This window comes from Ictidomys tridecemlineatus, chromosome 8 (genome assembly GCF_052094955.1).
Source record: "Ictidomys tridecemlineatus isolate mIctTri1 chromosome 8, mIctTri1.hap1, whole genome shotgun sequence".
Lineage (NCBI taxonomy): Eukaryota > Metazoa > Chordata > Mammalia > Rodentia > Sciuridae > Ictidomys > Ictidomys tridecemlineatus.
The window spans coordinates 53184201-53211621 of record NC_135484.1 but is presented as its reverse complement, the minus strand read 5'-3'; the positions used below and the strand labels follow the sequence as shown (position 1 = coordinate 53211621).

General features: G+C 38.4%; 1 protein-coding gene across 1 annotated transcript in view; it reads right to left on the bottom strand.

Annotated features, from left to right (window-relative positions):
* Slc22a16 (solute carrier family 22 member 16) overlaps window positions 1–27421 on the bottom strand; it is a 41105-nt gene that overhangs the window by 9550 nt on the left and 4134 nt on the right. The window contains exons 2-6 of the mRNA XM_078018582.1: window positions 25039–25518; window positions 15048–15165; window positions 8423–8951; window positions 3844–3971; window positions 873–982 (exon numbers count right to left, since the gene is read on the bottom strand). Coding sequence (XP_077874708.1) covers window positions 873–982; window positions 3844–3971; window positions 8423–8951; window positions 15048–15165; window positions 25039–25518 — 1365 coding nt within the window. The remainder of the gene's footprint in view (window positions 1–872; window positions 983–3843; window positions 3972–8422; window positions 8952–15047; window positions 15166–25038; window positions 25519–27421) is intronic.

Below are 27421 nucleotides of genomic sequence, written 5' to 3'. Positions count from 1 at the left end.
ATGGGCTTAATTGTGTGCCCTCAAAATGTGGGTGTTGAAGTCCCTACCCCTAATATCTTAAAATGGAACAGCATTTGAAAATATAGTCTTTAAAGAGGCCATTTAGTTAAAATGAGGCTATTAATGAAAGGCCCTAATCCAATAGGACTTGTGTCCTCATCAGGAGAAACACCAGGGATGCACACAGACCTAAAAGGGCACAGCCTGAAGACTCCATCTGCAAGCCAAAGAGAGAGGCCTCCAGAGAAACCAAACCTACAAAACCTATTGAGCCTTTGATCTGGGACTTCTAGCCTCCAAAACTGTGCGTTGCCCCCCCCCCCACTCCCAGAGGCACTCTACCACTGAGTTACATGCCCACCCCTTTTTGTTTTTCAATTTGAGATAGAGTCCCACCAAATTGCTTAGGGCCTCACTAAATTGCTGAGGCTGTAGTTCCAAGCCACTGGGATTACAGATGTGCACCACCTCAGCTGGCAAAATTTCTATTGTTTAAGCCACCCAGTCTGTACTCTTTTATAACAGCAGCCCTAGGAAATGCATCTAGGTGACATCAGAGCACTAAAAGACACCTTCTGAGAAAATTAGCCTCGAATCATACAAAAAGCCAGTGGAAGTCTATTGTATTTGAGATTTTAAATGGTGTTAGGATAATAGGGTGTTATTTCAAAATCATTTCTTTAATATCCTTGCTAAGGAGCTAGAAAGAAAGCCTCAGACTCAGAATCAGCATCATTAGTCCATTTTCCGATATCTCCAAGATCCAGATAACTTCTATGGGAAGAAAGTATTTGTATTTAGAGGTCAAATATAATATACTGACATGAAAGTGACAATAACAAGAAAACAGCAGAAAAAATATTAACCCTTACCTTATAAAGGTTGGATACAGCTCTGCTGTATAAATGTAAATGAGGCCAAAAGCTGACCCTATTGCAAGTTTCCCGATAATAACTATCACTAATTTCCAGATAGTGGCATCCTGGCTTTTCTGGGGAAGGGGGTGGGAGGAAAACAGTAAAATAGACCATATAAGTAATATTTTTAAAGGAAAACATAAAGTCATTAAAGTTGTTATTTAAAACTTTCTAATTCCTTCAGTATTTTTCAGAACAATGAAGACTTTTATTTCTATGTTCGAACTTAGTTTGCAAACTACTCATGGTCTACAGAAGCCTTCCATCTTCATGAAATTTAAGGGGAAATTTTCTTGTATCTCCCACCCACCCAAAGGGTTTGAACTGTGGAATAAGAAAAGCCCACTGGGGAGAGGACTTTGGGAAGAGACTTTCACCAGGACAGTGCTGCTGCATCCGTAACTGATCCGCTCCTTCTGGAATAGATCCAGCAAGTGTGAAGCAAGAAGCCATAAAACAAATGTGCCCGTGATGGCAGTAATCCCTGACTTGTAAATTATCTTCAGAAAATAATTTGAAAGAGATAACTGAACTAACAGTTTGTTTGTTTGTTTGTTTTGTTGTTGGTGGTGTTTTTTCTGCAGATACTTTCCTCAACCTCAGAACCTCACAGTTTCTCCAATTTAGTTTCTTTATTTGTCACTTCCAGCAGTGACAAATAAAGACCTTCCATATTCTGAAATTTTCTCTCTCCTCCCACATCTGCCAGCTGGATGCACAAACCCTGACCTTGGGGTTCATGGGTTAAGAAGATAGTGTTCGGTCAGCCTGCAGCCCTGGGTAACTCCATGGGGCCAGACACCCCCTCACCACCCTCACTGCAGCCAATCAGCTCCACCCACAAGAACATTCTATGAGCAAGAAATAAACGTCTGTTAAGTTACTAAGACATTGGGGTGCCTCTACTAAGCCAGTCCCCTTATTTCCTATTGCAGACAATATTTGTTGCATGAATTAGTGTGTTCTTGTTGCTGTTGTTTTGTTGAGCTGTTTGTTGTTTGCACTACTGAGGATCAAAGCTAGGGCCTCACACATGGTAGGCAAGTGCTTTATCAATGAACTACACCCCCAGTACCAATTACTGTGATTTTAAAAAAACAACACAAATTTGTATATTGTTGACATTATCATTAGAGAAGAGAGACTTTTGGCTGTAAGTTAGTGCTCTATTTCTAGAATAGAATGGAATACAATAGAAGTCTCTATCAGCCATTCTCCTGTCTTCCCCATTATTGTGAAATGTGAAGGTTCTGGGGTTCCCCTAAATCTCAAAGACAGCTGCCGTTGAGTCAATTAATATAACTGCAAACTACCTGTCTGTCTTGTTTTTTAACTGTGATTTTGTTTATCCGAATTTCTTATTGGTGCATTATAGTTGTACATAATGGTGAAATTCACTGTTGTATATTCATACACACACAAAACATGACAATTTTTTTTCCAGAAGAGAGAAAGTACTTCCAGTGTTCTGGGTGGTGTAGTTTGCCAAAATGTAGGGACAGAAAAGTCGCTTCAGTATTCATATTCACTACAATGTTCTAAGAAACTGCATTAATGGCCAACATCATTCCCAAGTGTTTCCCCTTTCTCTCTCCCCTTTCCCCTACTCTACTCATCTCCCTTCATAAGACACCCACACACACACACCCCTTTCTTTTGCAAAAAGGAATGGATGCAGTCCTTTCAAATTGGCAGAGTATGTCAAATTGACAGAGTCTGAGTCCTGAGTAGTTTTATACATACTAGTTTTATATGGATCACCTGGAAATTTCAGTGACATAAAACATTTGGTTCACCAACCCTTGATACTTAAGTGAAGTGTGACTGTAAAAAAAACGTCACTTATTAGCATAAATTAAATTTTGAACAATCTGCAAAACTTAAAATGTTTTGCTCTAAACATTGATCCACTGTTGCTTAATAACTATACAGTCCCTGGAGAAAATCACATAGGATATTTTAAAGTATAAACTATATTTTTCAAATTGAAAATTAAAACACAGCCTCTGCTAACATTTTTTTTTTTTCCGGAAGAGAGAAAGTACTTCCGTTGTTCTGGGTGGTGTAGTTTGCCAAAATGTAGGAATGGAATAGTCTCTTCAGTATTCACTATAATGTTTCTAAGAAACTGCATTAAAAAAAAAAAAAAAAAGCCCCTTGGGGGATTTATGTATACTAGGTCCAGAAACTAATAATCAACAGTAAGGAAAAGCAAGTATGTAAGTTGAAACAAACTGAATATTTGACTCATGACTTCAGATGCCCCATGGCTCCCTCCCTCATCCATCTTCTGGTGCTGTCTCCTACTCTGAGAGGCGCATCATCTTTGACCACACAAAATGAAACAGTACACAAGCAAAGCCCACTCTTTCTAGTCCATACCCTCCACCCACATACCAAAGTCATCTCCCTTCCTTATCCTGCTTTGTTTTTCTTCCTTACGCTTATAGAAACTTGATGCTCAGTGTGTCTTCAACACCTGGCACATAACAGATGTGGATATATCCTTGTTGAATGAATCCATGAATGAGTGAATGTTCAGTAAGATGATAATCACTGGAAGGTGTGACCAATTTCCCTCACACAAGATTACTGTGTTTACAAAATAGGACAAGACCATTTTTAGGAAGTAGAATTATGGTCTCTGTCTCTTGTCTCTCTCTCTCTCTCTCTCTCTCTCTCTCTCTCTCTCTCTCTCTCTCTCTCTCTCTTACACTTTTTTCTTAACTTTTCTACAAAGAAGATGCATTGCTTACACAATAGAGAAATGATTTTTTTAAGAAAACATGTTTTAAAATATTACCTATGTACTTTATCCATACATCCTAATTGGTCTTCATACTTACTGTAAGTGGCATAACGTCTTCCTGTCAAACTGTTATGGTATAACTAGCTATTCCCTAAATACAACATAAAAGTAACTCACCTGGGGGATCACCATCAACGTACCGCAGATCAGCACAGTGCAGAGAAGGGAACAGATTAGAACTTTTCTTCTCCCCACTCTGTCTAGCACAATGGACAAAAAGGAGCTGGCAGCAATTTCCAATGAACCTGTCAGTGAGTAAAGGGGCCCTCCATGAGGCTTGTGCCTAATTGCACAGGCACCCTACTTTTAAACCCAAATCCAAAAGGAATGATCACCTCTCTCCATGCTTCTAGGGGCTGTAAAATGCTGTCTAAAGACTGCCCGAGAGGCAGTGAGCCCTACCATTTTTTACTGGAGTGAGGACAAACCTTTCCTGTGAAATACACTACAGTTTACTTAATGGGCCCTTGCACCTGTCTTAGGAGCGGCTCTCCCCAGACAGGCCTCGAGAATGTATAAATAAGGAAACTAAGAGAGAACATTATTTATGATCTTTGATTTCTTATGCTTGGTAGAACTAGGGGAAATTTGGGTATCCAAAACTTTGAACTTAGAAACTGGTCAAGACCCATAAAAATGGAGACCACAGTTAAGGTCAACCATCCATAACCAAGTCACCAAAGCTTAAGCTATCCTGATTTCCCTGGTCTATCTCCAATCATAAATGAAACACAAAAGGACAGCTTTACTTAAATTTTTGTTAGCATGATTCAGTAAAATTAAACCAATCAGCTAAAGACAAATCAGACTTAAATAGCTCTGCTTGCCCTAAAGAGAAGGTTGGTATTTAACAGCCAATCACAAAAAAAGGTTGAGATGCTTCCTCTTTTATGCTTTATAAATGATGCTGCAAGGTGAGTTTCTGACCACTTGTTCTGAGGTCTCCCAGTTCATGAACTGTCCTTTTATATGCACAATAAGCTGTAACTTTTTTAAAATTTGATATCATTTCATTTTTGACAAAACTGAAATGTAGAAAAGTAGAAAAACGTAGAAATGTAGAAAAATGTAGAAATGTAGAAAACTAATGTAGAAAGTTCCATATCAATTAGGCACATTAACTAGTGATAACTACTTAATAGACTGTAGGACTAAAGTAAAACATTTTGTTATGAGCCAGGCTATATGGGCAATGACCAAACAGACTCCATTTTACCCTGAGACTCCATATCATGTAAGAAATGCTTCTCCCATGAGAAAGCCCCACTTCTGTATGTATTAATAGTTACCTAGCAGAACATACTTGGCAACACAAAATAGCAATTCTTACACAATGTAAAATTGTTCTCTCTTTGGTTCCCATTTTTCTTGGGCAACGTACCCTGGCAGAGATTGATTGTTTAGATGTTACTAACCATTCTCTAACTTGTACTCAACTAGAGTCATTTTGACCCACTCCCTCAAGCTTGCTTGCTGCTATGCCAACCTGGAAAGTTCCATGGGAAATACCAATGTACACATCACATTGTCTTGCTAACTGCCCAGTTCAGCTTCTGTACCTGCTTGCTTGCAGCTACGTCAACTCAGATGTGGTTTTTTTCCTTTAAATACCCTAAAAATGTTAAAGCTCAAAGCTGTTCCTTGCAGAGTCAGTTATGGGTCCTGTGGGGAGAAGTCGCCGGCCAGCTGGCTAAATACAGACTCTTCAATTTGGACAAAACTGGGACTTGGTATGTTTTCTGAGCAACTTGACCCATAACAATTTTTAAATCTAATTCAAATCCCCTAGAACAGGGACTTTGTCTTGAACCTCTTTTTAGCTCCTCCAAAAGAAGAAAAAAAGGAGCTGAATTCATAAATCTATAAATCCACTAACATAAAAACCCTTTCCTTGTAGAATCAAAGTTTGACTCTTAGATCTAGAACAAAAGATCTTCTAGCTATCAACCAGAACCAAATAGGGAACAAGCTGGAAGATCTTCCAGCAGCACTGAGCAAAACCAGCAATCTCCTTTGGGAAATTTTCACTATTTTCCAATGCAGATATTGGCCATCATTCATAGTTCTGTAATGTTATAAGCTCAAGAGAGACAGGTCGGGCGATATATATATATACACACATATATACATATATATATATATCACAGCTTCTGGAACAGATCATAGGAGGGTAGACATATTTTTCTGAGTAAACAACTCAATAAAAATAGCTTAGGAAAAGGCAAGAATTAACACTAGGAACCCCATTTGAAAGAAGGTCTCTCCTGCTCTTGATTAACAGAAAAACTAACTCTGGAGGAAATACCTCCCTATCATAGGTCCTGCTGCCATGTCTACACTTGCAGTCCAAGATAGAATGTACATCCATTACTCTACTTTTCAAAGAGTTTATCAAGCATTTTTCAAGATTAAATAATATAGTTGTCTTCAAAAGAACTTTCTCAATACAACTAAGAATAAATGATTCGAGCCACATGAGTAATGACAGCTTGGAGTCTGGAAGTGAGGTCTTTGGGTGTCCAAGTGCAGTTCCCTCCATGTCTGGCTCCAGGCTTTTCCTCAAACAGGACTGTGTACAGGGCCATCAATCAACTTCCTAGAGTCTTGCAAAGCTGGGCCACAATTTGAGACATTTAAAGTGTACAACACTGGTTTTCTTGATTTGGTGTTTCTATACTAACCGATACTACATCCGTATTTAGCTTGAATATACCTGGATATAAATGGTGCAAACAAGGAGGCCCAACTCTTCTGGAATTGGGACAGTGTGCCATTACTTCCTTCATTTTACGATATATCGTGTGTAACTTAGACCCCATTCTACTGCCCTTCTCACCACACAATCCCAAAAATATGTCTTGAAGCTACTGATCACCTGCAAATGGCAGAATAGCCACAGCTGAAATTTCCACAAGTCCCAATCTATCTCAGAAGATGGAAACTTGTTCAAAAAAATTCACAGAAGAGAAATATTAACTATAAGAACCTATTAGCAAGAGTACTAACACAGAGGGTAATGATATGAAAAACTGAAAGCCGTAGATAATGAAAAAGATCTAGATTTTGTCTTTGGAAACATTTCTACACTTATGAGATCCTCCAGTTAGTAAGTGGTTAAATTTTGTTTTGTTTTGTTTTAAGACAGGGTCTCCCTACGTTGTCCAGGACGGTCTAAAAATTGTGAACCAAATGGTCCTCAGCCACCCAAGGAGCTGGAACTACAGGCATGTGCCACAGTGCACGCCCAGCTCAGTTTCTTGAGAATTTAAATTTCCAAGAAATTAAATCTCCAAGCTATAGCTTCAAGGTTAAATGTCCCCCAAAGGCTTGATCCCCTGTTGCTGCATGGTGCTGGAACCTTTAGAAGGTAGGGCCTCCTAGGAGAAAGTTAGGTGTGTTAGGGGTGTGCCCTTGAAGAAGACTGTGGGTTTCCAGCCCCTTGACTCTCTCTTATTTGCTTCCTGGCCATGAAGTAAGTGGTTTTGTTCTACTCCACCCTCCCACCATGCTATGCTTTGTCATAGGCCCAAAGCAATGAAGCCAACAGATCAAGGACTAAAACCTCAAAACAGTGAACCAGAATAAATATTTTCTCTTTATAAGTTGATTATTTCAAGTATTTTGTTATAGTGATAGAAAGCTGACTTACACGCCATCAAAATGTACCACAAAGATCTAGACCTCCGGTTTTCCTAAGCTTCCCCATACACACTCCATTCCACTTGCTTCTCCTACCATTTGCTGCTCTATTCTAGGAAATCTGCATCATTTCTCAAATTGATACATGAAAGATGTTTGAAGTTAAGATGGGCTCTTTCTATATGTTATTTTACTCCCGAAAAGAGTTTTTTTTTTCTTAAAACACCTTTTCCCATTATTCTTCCTGAGCTATAATAAATAAAAACAGACATGTCATCTGAGCACTTTGATAAGAAGGGATGATGTCTATGTACAAAATATAAAAGCAAGATTTTTGAGCATAATATGAAATACAGGCAGCCTACACAAAATTTACCAGGAGTTCAGACAGGTGGACAAATGCAGATTTCTAACACTTCTTTTAGGTTTAGTTCACATTGGTTCACACGGTAATTTATAGTTTAAGCTATCTAAAGCCACTTTAACCTGCTCCAAAAATTAAAGAAGTGTGTCAGCATAAATTATAGTTGCTTGTATTGAAGCTATTTTACCACTCAAAATTTTTAAATTAAGGACATTTGAAGGTAAAAAGATTGCAGACCTCCAAAACATATTAAATTGTAAAAGAAAAGCAACTTACAAAGAACAATATGTAGTGAATGATCTCATTCATGCTAAAATATAGAACAATTAATATGCACAAATATATAAAAATGCATCGAAGGAGAGTTGAAAGGGTATAAGCCAAACATTCTAGAAGTTATCCCTGGGAAGGATTCTAGGGTAGGAAGGAAGCAAGGAGAGAAGAGATAAGGTAACTCTTCTAACTCTTGGCCTTTTCCTCAAAATGATGTGTGTGTGTGTGTGTGTGTGTGTGTGTGTGTGTGTGTGTGAGAGAGAGAGAGAGAGAGAGAAAGAGAGAGAGAGATACTAAAAGATATCATAATAATATATCTAGCAATATTGTTCCTGGTATAAAAAGACAATAAAAACACACTAAAAAACTTGGCAGAAATTTCACTTTACTGCCACATTTGAATATATCTTAATTACTTACCCACTAGGATGAGCCGTAAGTATTCATCATTTATCACATTAAATCTATCCATGTTGAAAAAGGAGAATCCCAAAGAACATGTAATCCAAATGATCCAAAGCATAAATATCCTTGATGCAATGTTCCAGTCAAGAAACAGCTCTGTTACGTTGTGATTATTAGCTATAGAAGTATCATTGACAGGACCATTTTGATCCAGTGAAAAAAGTTCTGACAGGTCACAGGGCGTACCATGATTACCCTCAGCCATAATATCAACTAGAACTTGTGCTTCTTTGTATTTTCCTTTTGAGACAAGCCAAAAAGGTGTCTCTGGGAGCATCCAACAGCAAAGGATAAAGGGGACAGTCACAGTGGAAAGAATCATTTGGTAAATCCACATGGTTTTGACTATTTGGCTCATCAACGCCACTACTATTATCCCAATTGCAAAGAAGGTATGTAAATGGATGGACATACACGTTCGAAACTTCATACCAATGAGTTCCATGACATAGGTGAACACTACCACATGATAGCCACTTGCAGTCTGAAAGACAAAGAATGGAGGGGTTCCATAGTTAAGGTCACATTTCCATCCACTGAGAGGTCCCATCTCTATGCAAATCACGTTTAGGTAAGAAAGAAAATGACATTGGCTTTCTGTAAACCATTTCACATTTGTAAAATGGCATTCAACCTGATCATATTTCTTCTTTAAATGGCTCCTTTGATCTTTCCCCACCCTTCCTACCCCAAATGGCACACTTCAGACAGTATTTATGATATCACTGCTAACACTGCTTCTTGTTTCATTTAAATAGTCCATTATAATGTTCCTTAGAAGATGCACGGATCTGTTTATTTAATATCACTAAACAGTACATTTTAAATGGTTAAGATGGTAAATTTTATGTTATGTGTATTTTACCTCAATAACAAAAAAAAACAAGGGAAAAATTTTTAGTTTAAAAATATGCTTATTGGGTTGGGGCTATAGCTGGGTGGAAGAGTGCTTGCCTAGCACATGAGAGGCACTGGGTTCGATCCTTGGTACCACATAAAAAATAAATGAATAAAATAAAGGCATTGTGTCCATTTACAACTAAAATTATTTTTTTTAAATGCCTATTATGCCAGATGCATGCCTATAATCCCAGCGCCTTGGGAAGCTAAGACAGGAGGATCACAGGTTCAAAGCCAGCCTCAGCAATTTAGCAAGATTTTGTCTCAAAATAAAATATTTTTAAAAGGCGGGGGGGGGGTTGCTGTGGTTGTGGCTTGGTGGTAGAGTGCTTATCTAGCTTATGCAAGGCACTGGGTTTAATCCTCAGCACCACATAAAAATGAATAAATAAAATAAAGGTATAAAAATGTTGTATCTGTTTTTTTTTTTAAAGGAGGGGGAGCTGGGGATGTGGTTCAGTAGTTAAGTGCCCCTGAGTTCAATCCTAGATAGATAGATAGATAGATAGATAGATAGATAGATAGATAGATAGATAGATAGATCTTTAGTAAAATTTCAGTTACAATAACCATATCTGATCCCTCTTGGGATAAACAAAGAACAAATCAAAAATAGGTATTTGGGGGGAGGCAAGGTTAAAGGGATTGAAATTTTTCCTACAAAATCATTTCACATTTGACTTTCACAGGGTTTTTTGTTTTGTTTTGTCTTCTGTTTTTTGCAAAATTATCCTAGAGTACCATTGATATGCCCAAAGACCTCCTTTAATCCTCTGATACTTGAATCACACTTTTTTGAAGACTCATTATGTCATTATCTTCACAAATATTTACTTTTGAAGAGAAACCATGTTAACTGGTCTCTCTCTGCCAGATCCAGAATTTGGTCAAGGTATGGGCGTAGGTTCAGGCAGTTTTGCCATTGTGTAAGGATGACCTTAGGCCTTAGCCTAAGCAACTCCATTTTTAAAACTCCACTGTGAAACCTGCAGTCGCACCAGGCATAGCATACAGAGAGCTCCAATATGATCATCAGGCATAGCCCTGACATAATCAGATCACTTCTCCCCACCCTGACAAGCTCAGAGTGAAGTCTCTATCACGTTGCCCTCCTCAGATAAGGGAAAGAGGCCAGAAAATCAGGGTGGGGACCACCAGACCAGATGCTTTAACCCCAGGGCAAATGATGTCCACTGAGAAATCCAGTTGCAGCTGATAGGGACTGAAAGAGTGGTCAGAAGCCTCAAAATTTAGTATAAATGATGGAGCAAATGAACCAAATTCAGCCAGTCGACACTGATGCGCTCATGCCGGAGAGCCTGATGAGGACCTGGACTAACATCCCAACCCTTCTAAACGTTTGCCTGATCCTCTGCATCTTCCTCACAGCTCTCAAACTCTACAGCTACATCTTGGCCCTGATGAGAACTGCAACTTCTCCCTATGACCCTGTCTTCCACCGGCCCTCAGCTCCACCCCAGGAGAAGCGTACCTTGGTCCCTGATCTGACCACTGAGGTCTGTGTGAGTGTGCATCTGCCAGATTTAGAGCCTAAGGCTTGAGACTTTAGACCTCGCACTTGAACTTAGCATGCAGAGGGAATATATGAGCCTGTCATGTTTAAAATTGTTTAGAGTGTTTAGAATTAATCTAGAAGTGTTTGCTGTGGCTTAAGTGTGTCTATTGCAGTGCTTAGCATTAAAATACTATTTTCTTGATTAAGAACATATAGAGTGAAATTGTATTGAGTGATTTAGGTGAATAAAAGGTAGAAGCCCGTGGATATTCTTTATTTCTCCCCCTCGACTGCATAAGTCACACTTTTGCCCATCGCGACACATTGCTTCTGAAGACTTTTTCTTACGCATGCCTAGTTAGAGCTGCGTGTTCACCTGAGCTCAGTCCCACAGGGAAGTTCCTATGATGACAGAGGACTGAATTACTAGGAGACAGGAACGTGCTCCCTGGGAACTACTATATCAATGGCCAGTTGAATACTTTTAGGACAACTTTAATTTCCCCACACAACCTTGTAATGACAAGACTCAGAGAAAAAACCTTGATCGTCAGGCCCCCTGTATCCAAGAACCTAGAAGTTGCTTGGTAAGTGTTTGCTGCTGTAACAGCAAACAAAGGTTGTGATCGCTGCAAATACTACAAATCACCCAGCTAAATTAAGCTGTGACATCGGTCCCCATCGGGTTTTTCAATAATAACTATTTCTCAGGAGTCTATTCCTACTTCCTTCCTGGTTACTTCTGTCGCTGGATTCACATGATCCACACACAAGTGTCTAAATAATTTCAAAGTACTCCTTGAATCCATTCGTACCATCACCTCCACCGACAACACTAATCCTCACGTTTACTCTGACTCTATCTCCTCATAGCGGCTAGGATGACCACTTCACCCCCATTTTCACCCCCTCAGTGGATTCCCATTGCCTATAGGAGATAGAGCAAAATCTTTATCGTCCTACCAAGTCCTGCCCTAGACAGCTCATGCCTGTGCCCCTCACCCCCTCTCCATTCTCCAGATATTCCGCCTTTGATTCTTTCTCATCCCAGGCACAAAAAGACAAGTACCACCTTCTCACCTGCTGCTACCTCTACTGAAATGTTCTTCTTTTACTCTCCCTCAGAACTAAAAAGCCCCTGATCGTCTGGACCCCAATGGGACCCCTCGCCATTAATGTTGTAAGTATATATTCAGGTATGTATGTTCTGTTGGTTACATAGTATATTTTGTGGGAAGCCATTGATTATTATTTATTATTTGCAATTTGTGTACACTTTGTTTATTTAATTTATTGACAAAAAATTCATATGCATGGGGTACATTAAGGCCACATTTCACATTGTACAGCATGTATATATGTTCATATCAGGCTAAACATATTTATCTCCTCAAACATTTATCTTTTTTTTTTTTTTTTGGAGAAGGGGTACCAGGGATTGAACTCAGGAGCACTCGACCACTGAGCCACATCCCCAGTCCTATTTTGTATTTTTATTTAGAGATAGAGATTAATTCTAAACACTGAAAACACTCTTAATCATGACAGGCTCGTGACAGACATTCACTCTGCATGCTAAGCTCAAGTGCCAGGTCGAAAGTCCCACTTTTGTTGAGGCTGGCTTTGAACTCAGGATCCTCCTGCCTCAGCCTCCCAAGCTGCTAGGATTATAGACATGTGCCATTGCTCCCGGCTAACATTTATCATTTCTTTGTGGTGAAAACATTCAAAATCCCTTCCAGATTTTTTTTGAAGTATTCAGGACATTATTGCTATCTAGACGTTATGACCATCTTTTGTCACCTGACTGTGCAACAGCACACCAGAACCTCTCATTTTTAACTATAACTTTTTTTTAACATATGTCTTATCCTGTTTTTTGTTGTTGTTGTTGTTATTGTTGTTTTTTATTGTTGGTCGTTCAAAACTTTAACTATAACTTAAAGCCTGTTGACCAACCCTTTCCCATCTCCACTTCCCCCTTACCCTCTTTAGCTTCTGGTAACCACCATTCTATTCTCAACTTCTATGGGATCTACTGTTTTAGATTCCACCCATGAATGAGGTCATGTGGTATTGTCTTTCTGTGCCTGGTTTATTTCACTTAACATAATGATGCTCCATCCATGTTGTCACGTATGATAGGATTTCTGTATTTTAAAGATGGATGATCAACATTCTTGTTTTCCTCTAGACTGTAGAATGATTGAAACAGTCGGGTCTGGTTTATTTAGCACTGCACTCCACAGGCAGATCAATAAATATCTGAGTAAATGAATCTGTCTGCATCTCCACCATACTTGGAATCCTACCACAAATTTATTTCCCTTGAAAATCAAAGAAAAGAGTTGCAAAAATTAAAGACCACATTTCACAGATGTGTTCAACAGGTACAGCCTCGTGTTCTTGGCTCTGTGAACAAATTCAGGGTATTTTGCAAGACTGAAACAGATATCTTTAGAATTATCCTTATAAGTCTTCCAAAAAGGACCTTCAGACTTTCTCGGTAATATGCCTCTGTGGAGCCATTAGTCCCTCCAAAAGGTCTCTCTCAACAACCCTGAATCTCTCTGACCCTGGAATTACAGAGCCACGTCTTCAGTTGAAACGGAACTATTGGTTGCTATCTTTCATATGAAAAAACGCTTTAATATTCCTAAATATGTGTGTTTACTTTTATTTTGGGTGCAACACCTTTAATTTTCTTTTTTTTAATATTTTATTTATTTAGTTGTAGTTGGACACAATACATTTATTTTTATTTTTATGTGGTGCTGAGGATCGAACCCAGGGCCTCGCTCACCTAGGCAAGGGCTCTCCTGCTGAGCCACAACTCCAGCCCAACACCTTTAATTTTCTGTACTTTAAAACATGTCTCTTCAGGGCTGGGGCTGTAGCTCAGTGGCAGGATGCTCGCGTAGCATGTGTGAAGCACTGGGTTTGATCCCCAACATCACATAAAAATAAATAAAATAAAGGCATTCTGTCCATCTACAACTACAAAGATTGTTTTTTTTAAAAAAAAATATCTCTTCAACTTTGACCATCCCTTTCCATCCACCAAAACCAAACACACCACCTTGTTCCCGAAGGGTCCTGGGGATCTCTTCTGAGCTTGAAGTCCTTGTCTTGACTCTGGACCCTCATCATCCACCCTGCCTCGAGGTGAGGTTTTTATGCATACCCTGCTCTGATTTTATTAAATCACAAATTCTTCCCCCCAGATACAAACTTTACTCCATTAGTCTTAATCAACAACCTCTAATCAAAAAAAAAAAAATCACTGCTGTGTTGTTTGATAGTTTAGAAGCTTGTCTGGAAAGCTTCATTGATCCTGGAAACAGCTTCCTTGCCTGCTGTCCACTTCCGGTAACAGTTGCCATTGTCAGAAGTGTGCCTGCTCTATGCCAGGGGTTGCAACATTGGTGTTTACATTGAGTCTCACTGAATCCTGATAACAACCCAGGAAACAGGTATTATTTTCCATAGTTTATAGAATAGAAACCACAGCTCTAAGAGAATAGCATATTTGTGTAAGGTCATATGGCTGTCAATATATGACAAAAATGGTTTTCAAATTCCTGATCTGTCCACTGGACTCCCCCAATCCTCCCAACATAAAGATTCAATGCCTCAGGCTGCGGTTGTGGCTCAGTGGCAGAGTGCTTGCCTCGCATCCAGTGTGAGGCACTGGGCTGGATTCTCAGCACCATAAATAAATAAATAAAAATAATAAGATTAAGGTCCATCAACAACTTCAAAAATATTTTTTTAAAAAAATTCAAAGAGTCATTTATATTCTTTTTTACATTATACAGACCACTTTGACAATATCTTTTGTCAGTTTGGTTTGGGTATACAGGTCCTGACTAGACCAGAATAATTGCTCAGAAATAAAACAATGCCTTTGTCATTTTAGGGTGGGGGCATAGTTGAGCAAAAAAAAAAAATTCTGCCCAATAAGTGGCAATTTTTCATGTAAATGAGTTCCATTCTAAACATAAGTCATTAATATGCCCCAGAAAGACTCCCGCAGGAGAGTGAACAAAGATTAGCCAGTCCTTGATGTCTCTCACCAGATTCTAAACGAGCAAAACTAAAAAGAGTTAAGGTAAAAATGGAAATATCGTAGCAGAACTAAAGTGGTAAGAGAAAACAACTCACCGCAGCAAGAAGAAAGCGTGCGATCACGAAGCTGTAATAATCAAATGTAAATACTGACATTATTCCGAACAAAAATATGCCAGTGCTTGTGCACCACAGGACCATTCGCCTTCCTAGTCTGCAAAATAAGAATCACACAGTGGAAGAAGCAAAGTCAGCTTGTAACAGTTTAAGCATCCATTCCAGTTCATGAGAGACAGTTACCTATGTTTTTAATAGCTTAGTGCAGTTATTCCTATGTTTATTTTGGGCAAATCATGAGTTAACACATGATTGATTCAAGAGACCAGCATTTGGTGAGGAAGCCTGGAGCTAAACTGCTAGTGCACACACAGTCACTCTGGGTCATCTCACACAAATCTGCATCTGCATTCAGCCTCTCTGCTTCACGCCTCTCTGGAGATACAAACTCCTTTCCCTCCTAAACACCATTTTGCAAAATGGAGGCAGCCTGGTTTTCTTGGCTCTGTAAGGCTCTCAGATCATGCCTCTTCCCGCCTCCTCTGAGACCTTAATCGACGCATTATTTCTTTTCCCTCTTATCTTTCCCTTTCCTCTAAAACTCTTTCTTTTCAGTTTAAGTCTCTTTTACCCAAAAGATGACCCCATGGCTCCTTTAGCCACCTCACATTTCCTCCCGGTAGACTCATCAGAAGGGAATACCTACTTCCTCAATTTCTATTCCTCAGCTAATAGTGGCCAAGGGCAACCAACTTTCCTGCGCCTACTTTGCTATCACCAGAGACTCCAAATTGCCCACCTTGGTCCTCTTCTGCCTGTCATTTCTGGTGGCACTGACCCTGCCTACTTATCAGGGCTCTGCTGTCCCATGGCTTACAGAACATCACTCCCAATTGTGCTTACCTCTCTCTGATGGCCCCTGTCTCAAGGCCAATGTCCTCTCCTAATGTTCTCTACTGGCCACACTGCCCTTGTGGTTTCACCTACTTCCCCTGCTTGGATCCCTGAGCATGTGCTATTATTAACTCTCTCTAATGTCCTGCAGAGCCGCCATCTTTCCTTGATGTTGTAGTTGGTATTAATTTTGAATATATCCCTTCTTTTCCCCCATGATCCATAGATAGTACAAACTTACTGAAAAATATCCAGACATACTCCACTCTCTTCTGGAGCTGCTCTCTCCCTGCCATCCTTACCCTTATCATATACCTCTCCTGACGGCCACTCACCCCCTTGCATATTGGTCACCAAATATGTCACATCAGAAATACTTCCCATATAGGTCTTTGTCTTTCTCTCCCTACTTTTCCGGCTTTGGCTCTAGCCTTCACCATTTCTTCAATGGTCTTCCACCAGTTTTTCCAACCTCCCACTTCCTAGCAATGAAGTATCCTTGTCATGGCTTCGTCTCTTGTCATTTCCTTTATCCATCCTACACTTCTGCCACCCTACCCTGCCCTGCCCTGCCAGGCTTCTATGTCCTTGCATTTCCTCTGCTGCACCAGAGGAAATGGGCTGAGTTTTTTTTTTTTTTTCTTCTTTGCCTGAAGGGTGCCAAGCTCTCTCAAGAGAGTTGCCCCTTCACCTTTAAAAAGTCACCTCCATCTGACAACTTTCATAGGCTTTGCAAACTCAAGTCAAATAGGAAGTCTTTCCTCTTCATCCCCTGGGGGTTCTTGGCAGAAATTAAGACACAGATTGTGCAGGAGTTATGCCCACTGGCCTGGGCTCAAATCCCAGCTCCACCCCCTCCTTCCCAAGTGAAGTGAATTTCTATGCTTTCTTTTCCTCATAAGCAAAAAAAAAAAAAAATACTGCCTACCTCACAGACTTCTTTAATAATATTACACAAGATATTTAGAATAGTAGATAGTACTTAATTATCCTTAAATGTAAATTGTTGTTATTATTTTTAAAATATTTAACATATTTCATTAAAATTAACCCATTTAAAAGTCTTGTCTTTTCTATTGTTAGCTCCATAAGAATGATATCAGATCTTTTTCTTTCCTTTATTTGTAATAGTATATAATGCATGCATAATATATATACAGTATAGGGAATAACAAAGAACCGAACACCAGGAAATCACTACCCAAGACAAGCAGGAGATCATTGCCAGTCACTCGTTAACACCCTGCACCATCTTCTATGATCACAAACTTCCTGCCCAATTCCAGCAGGAGCCATTAACTTCAACAATAATCAATTCCTTGATTTTCATTCCATTGGACCACTTTTATATGCAACACTAAATGATACAAGTTATTGTTTATAACAATATAGGTTAGTTTTGCTGTATGGTTCTAAACTTTCTATAGCAGGATAATACCTTGTGTATTAATTTATGATTTGCTTCTTTTGCTCAAATTATGTGTGAATAATTCATCTATGTTGTTTAATGTAGCTGTGGTTCATTCATTTTCAGGGCACATATTCTTCCTACTCTAAGATTACACTACAATGCAGGCATCATGACACAGTTAGAAGACATTTATTTGAGTTGTTCACAGTGCAGGAATGTTAGGAACAATACCATGGGAGCATTCTTATGCATGTACCTATGTGGACATACACAAGAGCGTGTCCAAGGTACTCACACTAAAGTAAGTGAACTATGCACATTACTAACTTCTCCACATAATGCCAAATCGTTCTTCAAAATTTTGCCAATTTGCATTCTTGATTTGCATTCAAACCATCAGGACAGGAGATTCTAGTATTCCATGTCCTCACCAACTCTTAATATTAATATTACAAGAACTCTTTACTTTAAGCAACTGATTGAAAATAAATGGTGTGGTTATATATCATTGATACTCTTTTTTTATCTTTTCATTAGTCATTTGGATTTTCTCTTCTATAGAGCAAATTCAAATCTTTTCTCCATTTTTCTAGTGGGTTGTAGTTTTTCTATTGGTAGAGTTCTTTGACTATTCTAGACAATAATTCTTTTGTAAAGCAAATCTTCCTCTCTCTCTCTCCATATATGTATATGTGTGTGTATGTGTGTATATATATATATATATATATATATATATATATATATTACATGTGGTACTATTCTCTTATAGAAAGTTTAAAATTATATATGTGTGTGTGTTTGTGCATGTGTGTGTACACACATGCCCTTCATTGGTGTCTTTGATGGGTATAAATTCTTCTAAGGAAGTCACATCTGTCCATCTTTTTCTTCATAGTTAGGCCTGTTTGTTTTAATGATTGCCCTTCCATTCCCTTAGTTTCTGAAAATATTCTCTATATTATCTTCCTGAAGTCCAATAGTTTTGCCTTTCACATATGAATCTTTAATCCCTCTGTAAGTCATTTTTCCAAGTGTGAAGAAGGCAATTCAACTGTGTTTTTCTTCTTTGTAGCTAGATATCTGTCCCAGCACCGCTGACTGATACTTTTCCCACAAATATACAATGCCTTATTTGTACCATACTCAATGCTTATAATGCAAGAGATCACCCACCTGTTTGTTTGATAATATATCTATATACCTCAACAATTTGACTCTTAAATCCTGTAATTTTCTCCATAGAGGAATTACTTTTTGTTAGATTTATCGATATATTTCATATTTTTAGACTTTTGCAATTCAAAGATTTTTTTATTTGTTTTCAGTATATAAAAACAACAAATCTTGACATGTTGATAATATGTCCAATCTTATTAAATGCTCATTAATTCTAATAGTTCACCTGTGAATTTTCATATATAATTGTACAGATGTAAATAATGACTTATTTTATTCTTCCTTTCCAATCATTATACCCTTCTATCCTCCTTTCTCTTCCGTTTCTCCCCTCCACCCCTCATTCTTAAACCACTGACTAGAACCTCCAACACAATGCTAAGTAGAGGTAGCATTTTACACATCCTGGTTTGTTTCTGGAAAAGTTTTTAACATTTCACAATTAAGATGTTGCTAGGCATGGTGGAGCATAGCGTAATCTCAGGTACTTGAGATGCTGATGCAGGAGTTTGAGGTCAGCCTGGGTCACATAGCAAGAGTCTGTCTCAAAAAAGAAAGGAGGAAGAAGAGGAGAAGGAATAGGAGAGGGGGAGAAGGGGGAGGAAGAAAGAGAGAAGGAAGAAGGAAAGAAGGAAGAAAGAAAGGAAGGGAGGGAGGGAGGGAGGGAGGGAAGGGAAGGGAATGGGGGATAAGCGACAGGAAAGGGGGAAGGGAATGAAAAGACTTGGAAAGGAAGAAAAAGAAAAAAAATGTTACTATACTTTGGAAGTATCCCCCAAAAGCCTATGTGTGAAGAAGTCCCCAACCTGTGGCACTATTAGAAGGTGGTAGAACCCTTAGGAGGTGTAGCCTGAAGGAAGGAAGTTAGATCACTGGTACCCCAGCCCCTTCCTCTCTTTCTGATTCTTGACCACTACCAGGTAAGCAATCCCACTGTAGGGTACTATGCTGCCGCAGGCCCAAAGCAACGGGGCCAAGTGAATGGCCTGAAACCTTTGACACGGTAAGCCAAAATGAGCCTCTATTATCTCAGGTTTCTTCTTCTACAGTAACAGAATGCTGACTGACACATATATTCATGCTAAATCTTATTATGGTAACTTTTATGAGGTTAACGGTGTTCTTTTTAGTTTTTATCATGAGAGGATTTTGAAATTTATCAAATGTTTTTCTGCATTTATTGAATTAATCATATAAATTTTGTTCTCTAATCTGTTAATGCGGTACATTCCATTGATTAATTTCTAATATTAAATGTTTCAGGCTTTTTTTCTCTGCATATATGAACTTTAATTTCTCTTATTTTCTATCTCTTTGAGTTTTATTATTGATATTTTTTCTGTAAGCTATCTTCCATTTCACGAATACTTTCTTTAGCTGTGTATGTTAGATAGTTAAAATTATACAGAGGATTTGTTATTCACTTGTTTTTTATTTCTAGATATCCTGGGTATTCTTCAATTTTATGTCATTTTTAATACAACTTCCAGTTTTTAATTGATATTTTCAAGTTTATCTTTTATTTCTTTAAAGATGCTCAATATGTTTTATTATTTATGCATGATAATTCCAGTAAAGTCTTTGTATAGAAGTTCATTTCTGATAGCTATTGCTTCTGCTGATTCTTACTCACAGTACCTTTATTTACGTGTTCTGGTTTAGACTAAACTATTTATATACCATGAAAAATAGTTCCTAAGAATCCTCTCAGGCTGAGGACTTATAAGCAAAGAGTCTCAAATTTGATTTTGCTCTACTAAGTTAATAAGTTAACCTTTTGCTATTTAATGGAGCTGACAGAAAACCTCTGGGTCAGAGAAAAAAGGATCTTTATTGCTTGCAACATCACAGAAAGCAATCAAGCATTTGCATGTTCCTAACAGTTCCCCTGACCTATAAGCCATGCAGAGATGACACCCACACCACCCACACGTGTATTAGGTTGCAATAAAGAGGAACACTGGATTTGAGGAATTCACTGCTTTTACAGCAAGCAGTTAGCAGCCTGGTCTTTATGACAGAGAGAACATAATCTCATATTTGAAGGTTATCAACTGCATGAACAACTCTTAAGAATTGGTTGTGAAAAAGAGTGGTCATGGACTTGCAGTCTTGGTATACCCAGCAAGATATAGAAGTGGAGAAGTCAGAGGTGGGGGGCTGTCCCTCTCAAGAAGTTTTCCTGGGAGTACATTAATTTCCTTCTTCCATAGGTCTTAAGACACTGCCAATCTGGAACCACATTAAGTGATTTTTTTAGTCTGAGGGGTTTTTTGGAGTTCCCAAGTGATGTTAATTTGAGCTACACAAACAAATGGGAACTGACTTGTGGTTACAACTTCTCAAGGACTTTTAAAATACAAAGCCCTGCATCTAGCAAAGTTAACTGGTGCACAGTAGGCACTCAACATGTTTCTATAACTATCCTAGGTTTAAATATGAAGGAACTCAATTTTCTTTCAGTTGACATATTTTGTGCTGAGTTCTTTTTTTTATTTAGTTGTAGATGGACACAATACCTTTATTTTATTTATTTATTTTTATGTGGTGCTGAGGATTGAATCAGGACTTCACCTGTGCTAGGCAAGTGCTCTAACACTGAGCCACAACCCCAGCCCTGAGTTCTTTTTTTAAACTGTTTGTTATATCTCACTTTTTATTAAAGAATTATATTTATACATAGTAGTTGGGTTCATTTTGACAGAATCATTCATGCAAAGAATTTAATTTCAACCCTCATTTCCCCCACCACCCACTTTTCCTCCCCTCCTTTACTAATCTTCCTTTTGCTCCTTTATTTATTTTTTGATTGATACTTTCTTTATATATGGAAAGGTGAAATTCCCTTTGGTACATTTATATATGCATATAACATGATTTTGTTAAACTCATTCCATATTTCTTCCTGTGGAGAGCCACTCTGAATGACCATGCCTTCCAGTCCTGAAGCCCGAGGCTCTGACCAATCACGACATTCATGGTGACTTGGGTGTTGTCCCAGCTCAGATAGCAAGGTGGGTCTTCAGGTATAGGTATACCTGCTGGGGTTGAGTTACACTCACCTGGTCCCTTGTAATCTTACCCCTTCTGCCCTTTTATGGATAGAACTTTCTAAGTAAGAACAGTGTGTGTCACACACCCCCAGCAACCCCCAGCACCCTCCGAAAAAAGGCTCACTTCCAAACGTGCTCTCTCTCTCATCAGCCTCTCGTGACTTTCTCTTGCCCTCCCTTTGGGGGAGCCTAAGGCTGAGAGCTGGGGAAAGCTGTCCTGAAGCTTGTGCAAAAGTAAATTGTATCTGTGTTTTATTTATGTCACCACAATTTCACATTAGCGACCTTAGTTCAGCGGGTCAGATTGGCATCTTCCCATTTCCGTCCCTTCCTCTCTCCCTCCCATTCTCCTTTTTCTATCACTGCTTCTACTTCCAAATGTATTTGTGTATACAATCCTCCCCCACTGCCTTCTTTTCCTTATTTTGCTTTAGCTTCCACATAGAGAGAAAACATTCGACCCTTAATTTTCTGAGCCTGGCTTATTTCACTTAGCGTGGTATTCTCCATTTCCATCCATTTGCTGGCAAATGCCATTATTTCATTCTTCTTTTATGTCTGAGTAAAACCCCAATATGTCTATATGCCACATTTTCTTGGTCCATTCATCTACTGATGGGCACCTGAGTTGATTCTATAATTTGGCTATTGTGAATTGTGCTGCTATAAATATTGACATGGCTGCATCACTGAAGGTGCTGATTTTAGATCTTTTGGACATACACCAAGGGGTGGGAGAGCTGGGTCTTATGGTGGTTTAATTCCTAGTTTTATGAGGAATCTCCACACTGCTTTCCAGAGTGGTTGTACTAATTTGCAGTCCTACCAACAATATATCTATGTACCTTTTTCTCCACATCCTCTTCAGAATTTATTATTATTAGTGTTCTTGATAACTGCCATTCTGACTGGAGTAAGATGAAATATTAGTGTACTTTTGATTTGCATTTCCCTGATTGCTAAAAGATGCTGAGCATTTTGTCATATATTTGTTGGCCATTTGTGTTTCTTCTTTTGAGAAATTCATTTGTTTCTTTCATCCATTTATTGACTGGGTTATTTGGGTTTTTGGCATTGAGTTTTTTGAGTTCTTTATATATTCTGAATATTAATCCTCTATCAGAGGAGTAGCTGGTAAAAAGTTTTTACCCATTCTGGAGGCTCTCTTTACATTCTTTTTTATTTTAATATTTTTATTACTTGTTGATAAATTTTTAAATTTGATTTATTTGCTATGTGGTGCTGAGAATGGAATCTAGTGCCTCACACATGCTCAGCAAGCACTCTACCACTAAGCCACAATCCCAGCCCACTCTTCACATTCTTAATTGTTTCCTTTTCTAAGCAGAAGCTTTTAATTTCATGGCATACCACTTATTTTTGGTTTCATTTCTTGAACTTTAGGGATCTTGTTAGGAAAGTTGATTCTTGCACCTCTATAATGAAGTATTGACCCTATGTTTTCTTCTAGCAGTTGCAAGGTTTCTCATCTAATTCCTAAGTCTTTTTTTTTAAATATTGGACACAACATCTTTACTTTATTTTTACTTTTATTTTTTATGTGGTGCTGAGGATCGAACCCAGTGCCCCACACATGCCGGGTGATCGTGCTACTGCTTGAGCCACATCCCCAGTCCCCCCAAGTCTTTGATTCATTTTGATTTGAATTTTGTGCAGGATCTAATTTCATTCTTATACATATCATAGGGATATCCAGTTTTCCCAGCACCATTTGTTAAAAAGGCTATCTTTTCTCCAACATGTATTTTTGTCATCTTTGTCAAGTATCAGATGGCTCTAAGTGTGTGGGTTCAACTCTGCTCCATTGATCTTCATGTCTATTTTGATGTCAATACCATGCTGTTTTTGCTACAGTAGAATACTGTAGTATTCTTCAGGTTCAGATATGTGATGTCTTCAAAATCACTCTTTTTGCTCAGAATTGCATTGGCTATTCTAGGTCTCTTTTTCTTCTAAATAAAATTAAGGACTATATGTCCCACTTTTGTCATATAGTAAATGTACATTTATTCAGTACACTTAATACATGTGTCTGAAATATTTTTTAGTTTCACGTGTTAGTTTCACGTGTTAGGCATTAAACATATTTCAACAGAAAAACCCCAAGAAATTATTTGTACAGTTGTCTACAAAATGAAAACAGTAATGCATAACACCTATGAGCATTCTGTAAGATGCACAGCCTACAATTTTTCTCTGGACATGGTTGTTAAACTGGTATACCCCAAAGGTAAGAATTTCTGACCTAAGCTATTGTCTTTTGGTCCCCAGTGCCTAGCACATGTCTATAAAATTCACAACTGTAGAGACCATATAGATTAATCTCAGTAATTTAGATACTTGAAGTATGGTCCATGTGAAAACAGAGGTGAACTTTGCTTTAAGATTTATATGTTTATTTTAATGAGAATGTTTTTAAAATATGGTCATATGGTTTGCCTGATGATGTCTCCTCCAAAATTCATGGAGGAGAATGCCCAATTTAACAGTAATAAGAGGTATGGCCTTTGGGAGGAGGTAAGTCATGAGGGATCTCCTCTCATTGATGGAATTAGCATCCTTATTAAAGGGCTCAAAATTGAATGGAGCTCTCTCTTGTCTTTCCATCGCTTCTGCCATATAAGGACACTGCATTTGTCTCCTCTGGAAAGTACAGCAACAAGACATCTTGGAAGAAGAGAACAGCACTCACCAGACACCACTCTTCCTGATACCTTAATCTTGGACTCCTTAGCATCTAGAACTTTGAGAGATCAACTTCTATTTTTTTAAATATTTTTAAAAAATATTTATTTTTTAGTTGTAGTAGAACACAATACCTTTATTTTATTTATTTATTTTCATGTGGTGCTGAGGATCAAACTCAGGGACCCACACATGCTAGGCAAGCGCTCTGCCACTGAGCCAAAACCCCAGCCCAATCAATTTCTATTTTTTATAAATTACCTGGTCTATAGTATTTTGTTATAGCAGCATAAAGAGACAAAGATAAGACAATATATCATATCTTCAGTTTTGTAGATATTATTTGGACCAGGCTACTCTTCTTTAAAAACAAGTCTACTTAAAGAAATTAATTCAAAATAACAACTGGTGTCTATTAAGTACTTATATGTTCCAGGAAACTTTCTTCTATATCAGTTTTGCAACAACCCTTTAAGGTGAGTGATTTTCTTTTTATCACAAGCTTATACATACACTAAGATTCTGAAACACAGATGAGTAAGGCAATTTTTCTAGGGCCATAGTTAATAAGCAGTAGAACCATGATATATACTATCTACAGAACCCTTAATACTATATTATTCTGTATCCCTAAATACATAATAATCAGCAAATAATGGGTCAGCAAAGTATTTAGACAGAAAGTATGAAAATGACTGAAGTGTTGAACATAATAATTCCCAGTCCCCTAAAAAATCATAGAAAAAATAAACCCCACACTGATGCAAAAATCCTAAGTATTTCCATTTACCTGTCAGAAAGGTAGGCAAAAATGATTGCTCCCAGCAGGACTCCAAGCATAATGAGGGGCTGGATCATATCCGCATACCATTTCTGGTCACAGACCAGATCCCACATGGTCACCGCAGTGTTTTCCCACTTGCTCCGGTCATAAACGTAGCCATCAGAGCAAGAAATGTTATGTTCATAGCCATCATATTCATAGTCCAAATGTGACATGTTCTCCCTCCAGATCCTGCTACATCTTGTGAGCTCCCAGATCTCACCATCCTGCAGCTCCACTGAAATGTGATCTTTCTGCCCTGGGGACAACAGGGTCAAGATTTCTTCCAACCTCCAATGAGAGACATTCTGAAATACAGCCCGTTTCACTTCTCCTGGTGGCTTGCAGGTATACTCTGGGGTAATCAACATGAATATAGTAGACACATAGTGGATACCACAAGAGACATTCTGGTAGGCACATATAAAATACAGGAATATCTGTAATCTGTAAAGGGAAGAAAAGCTAGTTATTCTGTCTGCCAAAGGGCTGAAAGCAGGGCTGGGGTTGTGGCTCAGTGGTAGAGCACTCGCCTAGCATGCATGAGACACTGGTTTCGATCCTCAGCACCACGTAAAAATAAAGATGTTGTGTCCACCTAAAGAAAACTAAAAAATAAATATATTTAAAAAAAAAGAATACAAGCAAATACGAAGGAACTCCATCAGGTTGACCTTAAGATATATTTTGGGGGGGGGCAAATATAGAAATAATTGTAGGTATGTTTGTATGTATGGGTCAGTAAATATATTTCCTAGATCTGTCTACAGAGAAAGCAGAGAAGCAATGACAAGCCAACAGAAACAAAATATCATTCTTCAAAGAAAGGAACCATAAAAAAAGGATGATCTAAGACCAAGACAGGGGACAAGCCCAGAGTATCTTACACTATCAGAAAAAAATGAAATAAATACTCAGAAAACAAAAGGATGAGGACATGTGGAAGAGACAAAGGAACCAACCTGAAGAAAACTCTCAAGGGCCAAAGCTGAAACAATCTGAGCAACAAAAGAAACAGGGTAGTATATACCAAAGTAAAAAAATAAGTATGTATGAATCCATATTGTGATAGCTAATTGTATGTGTCAACAAGGTTAAGGGAGGCCCTTAACATTACTGATAGATGTCTCTATAAGGGCATTACCAGAAGAATTAATATTTCAGTCAGTGGAGTGAATATGAAGGTGGACATAATCCAATCACTTGAGGACCTGAATAGACCAAACAAGCAAGACAAAAAAAGGGCAAATTCACTCTCCCTACCTATGCTGGGTCATTCATCTACTCCTGCCCTGAGATAGCGGCACTCCTAGTTCTTGGGTTTTTTAACCCAAACCCAGATTTATGTCATCAGCCCACCAATCTTCAGACCTTTGATCTGGAATTGATTTATAGCATTGGTTTTCCAAGCTTGCCATGGTTCCCCAGCTTGCCCACAGCCTAGGAGTTTGGGCCTCCATAACCATGTGAACCAATTTCTATAATAAATCCCAGAGATAGTTATATAAATAGATAGGTAGGTAGGTAGGTAGGTAAGTAGGTAGGTAGGTAGGTAGGTAGGTAGACAGGTAGGCAAGCCAGCAGGCAGACAGGCAGATGGATGGATGGATAGATGGATGGGTGGATGAATAGATGGATAGACAGAAAGATGATAGACAGACAATAGATAGACTATCTCCATATCCATAGGTACTACACATGAATTCAATCAACTGTGGGTTGATAATATTCAGGGGGAAAAACCTGCATCTGTACCTAACATATACATATTTTTGTCATTATTCCTAAACAATGCAGTATAACAACTATTTGCTTAGTATTAAGTATAATAAATATAGAAGATTTAAAGAGTATAGGAGGCTATACGTAGATTATATGCAAAGTCTACACTATTTTATTTAAGGGACTTAAGTATCCACAGATTTTGTATCCTCAGCAATTCCTGGAACCAACCCCCATAAAAACTGAGCAACAATAGACATAAATAGAGCTACCTATCTATCTATCCATCTATTTATATCTATTATCTATATATAGATATCACATTGGCTTTGTTTCTCTGGATAACCCTGACAAATATACCACAGTAGTATAAAGAAATGATAAAACAGATAAATAAAATGGGAAAAGAGACCAATCTTTCTTACAATTCCAATTATTATCTGTAGATATTTCTCCTCTCTAGGAAGTACTCCCTGAGGGTGAGCTAGATGTTGTGATTCATTTCCAAAGAATAGAGAAGGAAACAGCGGCTTTACATGGAAAACATGATCTTCACTGAGTGATGATAGTTAACATCCCAGTGACATTATGGGGATAGAATGGTCCCTGGCTCCCCAAAGACTATGTG